Below are 13,191 nucleotides of genomic sequence, written 5' to 3' on the forward strand. Positions count from 1 at the left end.
ACAAACAACCACATAGTCTGAGCTGTAAACAGCATGTTCCACCTGCACAGTCTGTGCTCTCTTCTGCAGTCTGTCTGTATCCACTGCATTGCTCTGTGCTCCTACCCAGCTTGTATTAGCAATAAAGAAACAAAACACACAGAACAGCACAGTCACCTCACAGAAGTAGTACTGAATGTGCTTTACTGAAAGCAGCCCCTATGATTGCTGCAATATCTTGCTTGGCATCTAGACCATGTCATGGATGCTAATGTGTTGTTCTCTAGAGAAGTGGTCCCCAACCAGAGACTGGTTTCAAGCAAGACAATTTTTCCAAGGACTGGGGGATCGCAACTAGTACATAGTATACAATTTTCACATATATAATGTAATTATTACATTTGTATATTCTGCACGTTATTTTTATTATTACTACATTATAAAATATAATACAGCTCACCATAATACAAAATCAGTGGTAGATCTGAGCTTGTTTCCCTCCAACTAGACGTGCCCCCCCCCCCCTTCTTACTCCCACTTAAGTGGTGACATCCGCTGTTTGTTAGTATTTTTGGTATTTGGTCCTTATCCCGATCAGTAGAAAGCTTCCTGGGCTTCACATACAGTAGAACCCCGAATTTACGTCCCCGGATTTAACGTTTTCCCGCCATTTACACCATTGGTAGTGGTCCCACCAATTTGTATGCATTCCTATGGGCTCTCTTCCCGGATTTTACATTTGTATTTCCTGCATTTTACATCGTTTTTAACATGCCTTGCCCTAGCAAATCGCTTCATTTTAATCTAAAAAAGGTGCTTACTTTAGGAAGCAAATTTTCCCCCATGTCTTGCAATCGCAGGCGCCATCTCGGGAAGGTCAGCGTCACCACTATCGCCTCATAATACACACTGCCCATGCGCACCTATCCGGGAGCTTACAAAATATTGCGAGATTTGCACAAGCACGGGGGAAACAGAAACACCAGTCCTTCATTAAAGGTACAAGTTACAAGCTGCGGATTTTTTTTTTAAACGGTACAGATTTTTGTTTTAGGAACAATACAGTTACAGAGTTATGGATGTACATTTTGAAGTCAATGTTATGTGGTGTCTCTGTGTCAGTGTTATGTAGCAATGGGGTGTCAGTGCTGGGTAGAAGGGGTGGCTCTATGTCAGTTTCATGTAGCAATGGGGTGTCAGTTGCAAATAAAAAATGGTTCCTGTAGTTATTTCCTTTAAATAGCTTACATTTATGTGTCTTTAACACATTTCCCTGATTTTACTTTTTTTTTCCATGGTCCCCTGAAAAACGTAAAATTTCTGTAGCTGTTTGTCATGGCTGTGTAACACATCGGGGAGCTGGGATCACAGGTAATAGGGACCAGAGACGGTTCAGCACAGCACAGCACAGCACATGGCCAAGTGGTTGGGCACCCCTGCTCGAGGATTTCAGCAGCTAGGGATCACAATACTACTTTTAACCAGAATTTAGCAGCTAATTACTAAGACAAAAAATATTAAGTAAAAAAAGATTTAGGAGAGTTACCGCCAAGAACACTATATACATCTGTGAGGGACCCGATTATCTAATAAGAAAAATTTTGTAATATTTTTGGTTGCTAAGGCCTGCTAACAGCAGTTTGGAAGTCAGAATGGAAAATCAATCTGAGAGAACATGAAAATAAGAGACAAAGAAAAACTATGTTGACCCCAACGACAGTATTTTTAGGCTAGAAATGGGCAGATCAGGAAAATTACTAATCCAAAAACTATCCAAAATATATGAAAACCAAACCAAAAGGATTAAAGGCAAACAACACCTTTAATAACTTTTTATTTAAAGGAGAAGGAAAGGCAAAGTCACTTGGGGGTGCCAAAATGTTAGGCACCCCCAAGTGACTTAAATCGCATACCTTTTACCCCAGACTGGTGCGTGCCCCTGTTGGGAGAGAACAGCACCAGCCCGGGGTAGCTGCATTTCCTCCTTCCTGTTCGCGAGCATGCGCAGTAGAGTGAAAAAGCCGAACTTTAACAGAGAAGTCGGCTTTTCATTCTACTGCGCATGCGCCTGTCGTAGGGTCCCAGCAAAACAAAGCAGGAAGTGCTCGCTCACAGGTACCCAGGGCTGGTGCAGTTTTCTCCTAACAGGGCCACCAGCCCGGGATACAAGGTCAAACATTTTGCACCCCCCAAGTGACTTAGCCTTTCTTTGTCCTTTAACGGGAAACTAAGTTCATAAAATAACTCATGTAGTATCAGTGCTCTAAAATTGTAGGTGATAATGCATGAATTATTTCTTATGAATTTTAAAGGAGAAGAAAAGGCCAAATGTTAGGCACCCCCCAGTGACTGTAATCGCCTAGCTGATACCCCTGGATGGTGCTCCTGTTAAGGGAAAACTGCACCAGAATGGGGTATATGCGAGTGATCGTTCCTCTTGTTTCTGTCTTCTTTCTTCAGAATCCCGGGGCCGACGCATGCGCAGTTGAGTGAAAAACCCAGCCTTTTTGTTAAAGTCGCCTGCTCACTGTACTGCACATGAACGAAGATCGAAGAAGGAACGCTGGACCGCATACACCACGACTGGTGTAGTTTTCTCCTGTTGGGGGGTTTAGGTAAGCAATTAAAGTAACAGGGGGCCGGGGCTAGCATTTTGGCACCCCCAGTGATAGCCTTTCTTTCTTCTTAAATGAAACACCCTGGCAAACCATAAGCTAGTTTAACCCTGCCATAGATTGCTGTGACTTTTAATTAAGCCAGTCACGGCGACTTTTCACACACAGAGTACAATGGCCGTTGTTGTGACTAATCACTTGCACATTTTCGCTGCGCAGATTAGCCTCCATGACTTTTCCAAATGTGGCGCCAACTAATCGCCCCGTGTGTCTTCGCCCTTGGAACAACCTGAAATCCAAGCACAGTTTGACCTCCAACATACAAATGTCAGACATTCGGCCGTTTGGGAATCTAAATACAACTGCAAATAGCTATTATCATCATAAAAACCTTAGATGTCAATTTAAAATATATTGCTGAAAGGATTCCAAAACATAATAAAATGTAAATCAAAATAAGTGCAAAATTAACTTATGCGGAAACAAACTGTCTTAATGTAGGTTCTGTTTTACAATGACAAGAAAATTCAGTTTCATGTTCTAAGACTAATCTTGATGAGTAAGCAACTTTATTTGAAAGAGTTAAAAATGATTGTAGGTATGGAATTATTTTGAATGCTTGGAACCATGGGTTTTCCAAATAAAAGGTCCTATAACAACCTAGACCACCACCCCTTAAGGATACTTAAAATATTAAAATAATTCATTTATTTAAAAAAAGGGGGGGGGGGGTTGTTTTGCGGCAAACATGGATTTATGGTAGATTATTAGCAATACACTTTTTTCCTTTTTGTATTTCGCTAGGGTAGCATTGCAGCTCAGTGTTTGGCACTATTCCCTAGCAGCACAAGACTCAAGTTTATGCAACCACTACATTTGTTTTACCATTTGTACTACTTTCCCCTTAACATTTGATTAGGGATACAAGACAGCTCAGTCATTAAAACTGCTGCATTATAGGACTAGGATTCTGAGTCTGTTCCTGACCAGGACAAAAGGAGCTTGTAAAACCCTCCCCTGTCGCACTCAAAACATTCAGTCCCTAGCATGTGTGTGAACATTATAGGGATTGTAAACTGTATTGGGGCAAGCTGATGTAATCAACAACCTAAAAAAACTTGTTTATATATTTGCATCTAGAGGAAAATAACACAAAATGAATGATTATTCTAACAACTCAAAATCCTTAAATTATAAAATATTTTTACATTTTAGCATTGCATAAACTTCATTAATCACTAGAAGCCATGTCACTAGCCTCTTTTTTTTTCTTCTGGTTTACATTAGAGAAGCTAGTATGGCATGTGTGGAAGGTGATCTAATGTCACTAAGGTGACAGGTAAGGAAATTTAGTGTAGCAGGAAGCACAGGCATTCTCCTGTACGTTAGGACAATTTTAACATTTATACCTATGGCTGCTATAAGATATTTAAAGGATAGAAGCACTATGCAGCATTTGCCCCTTATCTCACCCCTGACACTTATACAGATACTATTTCACCTGGTCCAATTTACTGTGCCCAATTACTAGCCATATCGTGCACATACCTAGCTTGGCACCATTTAAACAGAAACCAGAATGGAAATGCCAATAAGGACCAATTCACTAAAGATATACTTTTTCTATACCACACTCTATACCCCTGGATGCGGGAAAAAAAAAGTTACAATCCAGGGTAAATACATTACCCAACATGTTAATAACATAAAATGAAACTATTTGTTTCACCTTCCTAATTAAAACTGCTGGGTAACTGCTTGCAGCTAAAATGGACAACAGATCAATGAACTGCCAGAAGACACCTCATCCCCTGATTTAGCTTGAAGAAATCCATTAGGCTGATTCAATTAAAATGCTCTCCTAAAGATAGAAACTGCTATAATCTACTTGATAGAAAATGGCAAAGAGAAAAGTGTTTAGTAGAGCTGGCTTCATAATGTGCCTATGGGCATGTTTTCTTAAAGGATATGGAAAGGCAAATTCACTCGGGGGTGCCAAAATGTTAGGCACGCCCAAGTGACTTTAATCGCCTACCTTTTACCCCGGACTGGTGCCCCAGTTGGGAGAGAACAGCACCAACCCGGGGTAGCTGCAATGCTTCCTGCTTCGCTCGCGCGCGTATGCGACAGAGAAATCGGCTTTTCACTCTACTGTGCATGCGCCTACCACATAGTCGCAGCTTAACGAAGCAGGAAGGAAGAAGCAAAGTGTCCCACACCGCACTGAACTTGGCTGGACAGCCTCTGGTAGGGGGTTTGGGGTGGATTGCCATAGTAAACTATAAAACCATGACACAGCCTTTCTCAGGCCCGGTCTATGCAGGTATTTTTCAAGAGAGGTATCTGCCACCTGTAATGGTCTGATAGGGAACTGGGCATAAAAGTTGCAAATAGCGAAAATACATGGCAAGGGGGAGCTCAAACTCCTCCTTGAGGGTCCCGAATTGTTTCAACTACCCATCCTTCACTATGGGGGGAATTAACAAAAGTGGTGATATTGAGACAAAATAAAAGTGGAGATAGATTTGTCAGATTTTCCACCTAATTCACAAACCTCTTTCTCCACTTTTGTGAATTTGTCTTTTAAACAGACAGTTTTCAGATTTTGTCATTTTCCCAACATTTTTTTTATGAATTTGCCTTTAGCTCTTAGTAAATCTGTCGGTGCCATCAAACTCAGTCCCACATCTACAGCAGGAGATGCCATTTGTCATTTCACATTGGGGGCATTTCCTGAAGGGTAATTTTAGTTTGCCCATGGAAACTATACATCATTTTTTTAGGACAATTGGGCTTTCTAATGTTTTCTATATTGCTGTGTAATTCCACTCCTGTAACAAGATTTAAGGGTCTAAATACCTTCTTCTCCAGCTCCTACTCATTACTGGTCAGCAGAAATCCAACCCACACACCAACATGACCAGTTAATAGAGGTCCAACAAGACTAGGGCCCACTGAGTTTTTATCCAGTGCCCTGTTGGGCCAGTCCAACCCTGTACCCCAATATCCCAGTTTGGGTGCCAGTGTGTATGTGCTGTTTGATGATCACCAAGATGGCTGCTGGGAACAGGTTGGGACCAATGCTGTCAAGCAGTTCTGTAGTTCTGGACATGCTATGGGGGCACAGATAAGTTTGGGCAAATGTCAGTGAAGTGATTAAAGAGGGGGCACTGCAGCTAAAACTAAAAATTTGCCTGGGAGGCTTTACTTTTCCTTTTAATAAAAATGTTTACAATATATTCACACAAAATGTTATTTGGCAATGTTATTGCCTCATTGATTAAGCTAAAACCAGCATAATCATGCAAAAGTGAGGTTAAAACTTTTTATATATAAGATATAAATTCATTTTTTTTAAATCAGTGTTTTACTTGTTTATAAAATGTTAATGAGGCTTTTTGCACCTATTGTTCTAGGGTTAGACAGAAACTTGTCCCCTAATAGTCTGCTAATCCCCATTAATATGTTAATGATCCTCCAATGGGGCCCCTACCTTAGGTGTGAAATGGGGACTGGGGGAAACAAAACAGAAAAGCTTAGAATTGGTCTGACAGAGTTACACTGAGCTTTACTCCATTTTGAAAATGTTGGGGAAAAATGTTGGGAAAAAATGTTGTTAAAACGTCATATAAATGTCGTTAAAACGTTGTATAAATGTCGTTTAAACGACAAATTCACAAAAGTGTCTGTTAACAGTCTTTCTTTCACCAAAAACGGAAAAGTGGCGGTTGAGTCGGAATTTAGGCGGATTTCGGTTTGTGAATCTGGAGAAAGTGTTTTCCACCCCTTTTACACCAAAAAAGGGCTACCTCCACTTTTGTGAATTCCCCCCTATGTCTTGAAATGTTTTGATGCCTTTACCTGCCCAATGACTAATCTCGGGCACAGAGTCAAAGTGGGCCAGTGTCTGGTTACCCCACAAAGGAGTTTTTTGTTTTTTTTTTAATCTTTAAAATTAATCTGTACAGCCCCCAGAATAAAATACCTTTCTTCCTGCACCCATATTTCTTTTGTTTCTCTAATACAGCCAGATCAACAATCAGCTCTTTTTTGTTACTTTGTCTAGGGTGAAGCTTACTTATTCTTTAATATTTAGCAACTGTTTAGCAGCAATATTCAGTTTTCTAAAAATGTATTACCCTTATCACACAACATATTTCAGGGTAGCACAATTTTGCTAATGTATGCAAGTTAATGCAACCAACAGTACAAATATTACAAAATCGTTACATCACTTCAATTTTTTAGAATGGATATTTTATTTGACAAAGCTCATTTAAAAGAATGTCCATTCATTCAGATATGATGCGACCAGACTTCAAGATCTTATGAATTCCTAAATATATATATTCCTTTGTACTTTCTATCATGCCTCTGAATTGGGCTGTGGATATTTTTATATTAAGGGTAACAAAAATGTGGACAATTATAATAAAGAAATATATAGTTAATAACTGACTCATTTCAAGGACTATGGGTAATCAAGGAAAGTCTGGTTTCACTCCCCCCCCCCCCTTACTGCTTCTAAATATTTTAAATGTGGGGAAAGCTGATAAAGGGTTAAAGAGGACCCCAAAACACTGCCTGTTACACTTGAAGAAACAATAAAAAGTCCCTCCTTCTTGACATAAGGTCATTCAATTATGCTTGTATTAAAAATAAATAAATAAAAACTAGACAGTAAAGCACTCAAAAAATTGTACACCTCAAGAATCCCCACGTTCCCGGGGCCAAAACCCCAAAGCGCTTTTTTCCAAACCACTTATTCATAGGGGAGAGAAGCCAAGGCACATCCCTGTGCGCCCACAGCCTTGCCCTACATAAAGGGGCAGATCAGGGGCTCATATTTGAGTGTTTTTTCTTCACTCCCCTGTGGTGCTGCATTCAGCACTTACAGGCACCTGTGTAAGTACAGCCATATCAGAAAACAGCCACATCAGAAAAATATGCTTTTTTCCCCTGTGTTGGAACGCAGGGGAATGCGACTGCAGGTGAGAGAAAGAAAAAAATTGAGAGTACGAGCTCTATTATGTGGCGTAAAAAAAAGCAAAATTTGCCACACAACGATGTTTAAAAAACAGCATACATTTTTAAAGTTTTTTTCCTTAAAATGACATCCCCGGAACTTATTATACAACATCTAAAGTGGCATACAATAATGCCGTCCAATCTGGTGTTTGGATGGCGTAAAATAAAACATCCCTTAATAAATTAGCTATTTATTTCAAACAGATTTTTACACTTTATTCTGGCATTTATATTATATATTTATATTAGTTCCATATGACACTTTGAAGATATGATGCTGTGAACAAAGCTCTGAGGTACATTTTTTTGGTATTTAAAGCCTTATACTATATCTTATTAATTTTACAAAGACAGACTTAGAAAGTTTAGGATGTAAAAAAAAAAAAAAAACAACAAACATCTACCCTGGAAATGCTGCAAAAGTAAGACAGCACAAGTGGATGATCTCATTCTCTGAATTCAGTCTAACCTGTTTCACAGCATAGAAACAAATAATCTGCAACAGAGAATGAGGTATGTGATTTTGAGTAATTCTTTCCTTTGTTATGTTGCCTGCAGCTGGAGCTGCACATAACATATAAATGTCACACCGAGGCAATAGATTGTGTAAGCCATAAATATTGTAACGGGCATATTTAAAGAATTGATATATTCTGCAATTATTCACTCCGGTTTAATCAGGTGGAAAGATTTCGCACTTCTATGCCCTAGTACTACACTACCCATGTTCATGGAATACTTGTGTCTGTGTACCAGCTGTAGGGTTGACACATTTTCTGGAGAAAAATACCACTATTTTTTATTTTTAACCATTTTCCTTATTTATAACATTAGCATCAGGGATGCCAGCCAGGTGGCAACCCTAGCCAGCTGCCACAGAGAACTACTCTGCTACTATTTGCATTTATTGATGAGTGGTAGCTGCCATAATACAAATTGTTATGAGAAAACAACCTATTTCAGAGTCAGTTGACAAAATTATCAGCAAAACGTGTACAATGCTCGCTTGGCTTTTTGGCATTTTCTTAAAAACAAAATTTTTCACTCAATGTACCTTTATTTTACCTTGCTTAAAACCTATAAAAAAAAAACATTGTAAATATTATACAAAACTGTATTAGTATTGGTATTATTAGATTTAAACTTTTTTTATTTAATATAATTTAATTTTCTTTACCTGTATCGGAATCTTTCTGATCTCCATTTGTTCCAACTGAAAAAGGCAATTTTCTTTTTGTGTTTTTTTCTTTTACCTCTTTCCCTCCATCAGTTCGGTCCAATTTTGGAGTCTTATTTAGGGAAACTTTATCTTTATCCTAGGAAAAGCAATGTCATATGATGAATAAAATATTGCATTTATGCTAAATCATTTTTGTATTAAAACTAACAGTTTGCATACATAAATGACAATATAACAAATGTTTACATTGCCATCTGACATTCTATGTAGTGCTATCGACAGTCAGTTATAGTCCAAGGGGGTTTTTGCGCTGTGTGACATTTTGCTGGAAAAACACCAAGCAAGGCCCTGCAGCGGCAGTTAAGGGTAGGTAAAACTCATGTGCTTGCCTATGGTAAGGCCCATACAAAACATTTTAGATAAATTTGCTGCAAAAAAAAATTGGTTCTGTGTCTATTTCCTTAAACAGGATCACCTGTTATTTAATGGGGATATCTATATTCTAAGCCAATTCTTGTGTAGTAAAGTGGACCAAAAGTCAATATGGATCCCTGAGAAAAGAAATTAAGCACGAGTTTAAAAAAAAAAAAAGGAGGTTCTTTTCCTACATCTTTGGACTAAAAACTGGGTTCTTATTTTGTTCCCTGTAGGTCTCTATGATCGTCCCTGAACATAGAATAATATTTTCACTAAAAGGAAAAAAAAACAATTAAAATAAGGTGCATAGACCAAATGTAATTCCTGAAAGACTAAGGTAAACACTACAAGAAATCTAAATTCATGTCCTAAGCACATTAAAGACACAGAGCTTAACTTGTTTGATCATGTACAATAGGAAATACCATGAGTACATCTTCAACAACTTCTCCCATTCTCTTCGGTTTGGTCAACATGCAAAATAAAGCAATCAGCACAGCAGCAGTCAAAACGGTGGCTTTTTATAATCTTTATAGGGTATTTTATAGCTTCGGAGCATGTTTTTCAGTCAGCGAGGAAACAAGCAGTTGAACCTACAGGGGAATACCCATGTTGATACAGATTTATTGCCTCTCTCTCATACATTATGTAAAAACCCAGGCAGTTTCCCGTTTTCCCATTTAGAGCCTGTTCAACTATCAACCTTGTTGCTTATATAATGTGATTTAACATAAGCACAAAAGATGCTCTGTGGGAAGTGACAAGGAGCTTGAGGCCTGCCAATTAGATAAAGACTGCTTAGTCAAGAGGTCAGGAATCAAATAATACTTGACAAAAACTGGGGGGGGACATAGCAAAGAGAACATAAATATTTCTATTAGGCACCTCCATTGGTAAAATTAAAAAAATATTATTGGGGAGTTATTGGTAGACAAATATGTAGGATGTTGTAGCACGTAACCCTACAGGAATATTTCTAGCTACTTTTTTAATCAGCTACTTTAAAGCTCATATACTGAGCAACTGCAATGAAACCAACCTTTAAATAGTTGGTTCAGCTAATGTGAAAATAACTTTGAACAGTATTATGGCAATTCTAGCTTTATTTTATGAAGAGAAAAGTTGAACGTCTTTCTTGGTTATGTTTAGCCCGCTCATTCATATGTCAACAATGTCAACTACTTTTACAGTATGCGGTACACAGACAGTCGTGAAAAATCGCCCTTTGGGTCTGAACCCTGTACATGTACGATGAACAAATAGATAAAGAAAAAGGCGTTACATTTAAGGCACTCTACTAGTATCTTCACTACAGTTTGACAGAATGCATTCTGTGGGGTCTGTAATCTTTTAGTATGGATATCTGAATAAAAATGTAAAAACATTTTTAAGACTTTGTATCGAGTTTGGGATACCATTTTTGTTATGGATTTTTGATATGCCCTTTAATCAGGGGGCTGTATCCCATTAACTTTGGCCCTTTTTGACTGGCCATAGAGGTCCCTTATTACCAGGAATTTGTGAACTTATTGGAAACAAAACAAGCCTATTTATTTAATGTTTAAATAATCTTTTAGTAGACTTAAGGTATGGAGATCTAAATTACAGAAAGATCCCTTATCCGGAAAACCCAGGTCCTGACCATAATGGATAATGGGTCCCCCCGAAGGCAACCCACACAGACCCAGGGAGAACATTCTAACTCCTTGCAGATTGTGCCCTGACAACAGGACCCCAGTGCTGCAAGACAGAAGTGCTACTCGCTGGACCACTGTCAAGGCTGAAACCCTCAGAAAACAACTTGTTTGACGAGAAGTAAAACACAGAAGCCTAGACAAATGCAAATTAATACAAAAAAAAAAAAAGTCCTTGTGGAACAAGGACAGAACAAAAATATAGCTGTACATTAAATGTAATGCGATTAAAAAAAATAAAAAATTTTAAAATTAAAATAAAAAGGTTTATTAACCAGGGTCTTTGTTATAAAAAAAAAAAATATTTGGAAGCTATGCTTCTGAAATTTGTTAGGTTTAAAGTTATCCAGATTAAAAAACTGCATGGCAAACAAAAGATCAAGAGTAAACGATAAAATTAGCTGAAATACAGCAGAAAAATAATCTTGCCACTGCCCTGTTAGGCTGATGGCACATGGGGCTTATATTCTGTGGAAAAACAAACGCAGAGAATTAGCCCCTTTGCTGGCATCAGCCTCTTACCTTGCCCGGGCCCTGTCAATGGTTGCACCCCGTGTGTACGGGTGACGTCAGTACGCACGGGGCGCAACGTTATAAAAGGGCCTGTGTGCGGTTGCGTGTAGGCAGAAGCGCAGAGGCGGCGCGCGTGAGGGGAAGATGCTGCTGAAGCCGCCGAAGAGCAGAAGTAAAATGCTGCTGGGCACCAATGTATTAGGGGGGGCCACGGGTCACACTGACTTATGGGGGCACTGCTGCTGGGCACCAATGTACTAGGGGGGCTGGCTCTTGGCACCAATGTACTGGGGGGCACTGCTGCTGGGCACCAATGTACTAGGGGGGCACTGCTCTTGGCACCAATGTACTAGGGAGGCACTGCTGCTGGGCACCAATGTACTAGGGGGGCACTGCTCTTGGCACCAGTGTACTAGGGGGGCACTGCTGCTGGGCACCAGTGTACTAGGGGGGCACTGCTCTTGGCACCAATGTACTAGGGGGGCACTGCTGCTGGGCACCAATGTACTAGGGGGGCACTGCTCTTGGCACCAATGTACTAGGGGGGCACTGCTGCTGGGCACAGAGTTAAATTTTTTAACATTTTCTAATGGTGGTGTGCCTCGTGATTTTTTTTATGAAACAAGTGTGCCTTTGCCCAAAAAAGGTTGAAAAACACTGATCTAAAGACCTCTTATCCAGAATGAGGCGGTCTGGGTTTTTATGGTTAACAGGTAATGATGTTCCTATAATTTACATAAATGCGTCAGCATTACGAATAATAAATAAGCCTGCAACCATCATCCTATTCCTTTAATTTCTTTAAGACAGCGATTAAAAGAAATCAGTCAAAATCATTACTAGGGCCAGGTCACCAAAATACAAAGGAAATTTACCAAAGTTTTTAAAAATACAGTTTTCAGATTTTTTCTTGCGCAAAAATTGTTTCTAAATTTGTGTTTAGCTCCTCCTAAACCTGTCAGTCTGCCATCAGGTGACTCAGCCTCACATCTGCCTTGCCATAGCAATTCTGCCTATCAGACATGATTCATTGCCAATGTAGGTCTCTATAAAAAATATATTGCATAAAACAGTTTATATGTAAAGCCCTGCTTTATCTAAACAAAGCATTTACCAAAAATAAATAAATATAATAAAAATTGATTTTAGTAGTATGAGCCTTTGGGTAATCCTAAATAGAGAATTGTCAATTTAAGTACCGTATATACTTGAGTATAAGCCGAGTTTTTCAGCACAAATAATGTGCTGAAAAAGTAACCCTTGGCTTATACTCGAGTATTTACGGATATGGATACTCGCAGCTGCAATGTGCTCGTTGCGAGGACCTTACGTTGGTGGAGACATGCGGGTTCGCACGGCATCATTTATGGCGCGAATGTGTGCCCCATGTGCCTTTGTCAGTGAATGTGTGCCATTGTGGGGCGCTGCGGCTTGATGCACTTCCCATCAGTTCGGAACTTAGTAGCACTGAAAGAGCACGTATGGGAATAAAGGGAGAATTGCCCGTAGGATTGTGCTCACTAATGGCAGCCAAGGTGCCTGTGGGAGCCCGTATGAATAGCGCAGTTAATGTAAAGGGGAGAACTGCTGCCCTTTCTGTGTAGACGCGCTGCTGGGTTACGAGCGCTCCTGTAATACCTGTGTCCACGGTGCAGAGGCACCTCGATGACGTCATCGCGCCCTTCTTTTCAGCGCGAATCTCTAAGCACACGTTGCCTAGCAACCGGAGACGCATGGGGAGTGATGGCCCCTTATCTCCGGTGTA

At 39.6% G+C, this 13,191-nt stretch overlaps 1 protein-coding gene across 2 annotated transcripts in view; it reads right to left on the reverse strand.

The window, feature by feature from the left end:
- The window catches only part of ankrd11 (ankyrin repeat domain 11), a 120,432-nt gene that overhangs the window by 33,940 nt on the left and 73,301 nt on the right, over positions 1-13,191 (reverse strand). For both annotated transcript variants that reach the window (XM_004913581.4, XM_002933658.5), the window contains one exon: positions 8,800-8,938. In XM_004913581.4, coding sequence (XP_004913638.1) covers positions 8,800-8,938 — 139 coding nt within the window. The remainder of the gene's footprint in view (positions 1-8,799; positions 8,939-13,191) is intronic.

This window comes from Xenopus tropicalis, chromosome 4, assembly GCF_000004195.4.
Source record: "Xenopus tropicalis strain Nigerian chromosome 4, UCB_Xtro_10.0, whole genome shotgun sequence".
Classification (NCBI taxonomy): domain Eukaryota; kingdom Metazoa; phylum Chordata; class Amphibia; order Anura; family Pipidae; genus Xenopus; species Xenopus tropicalis.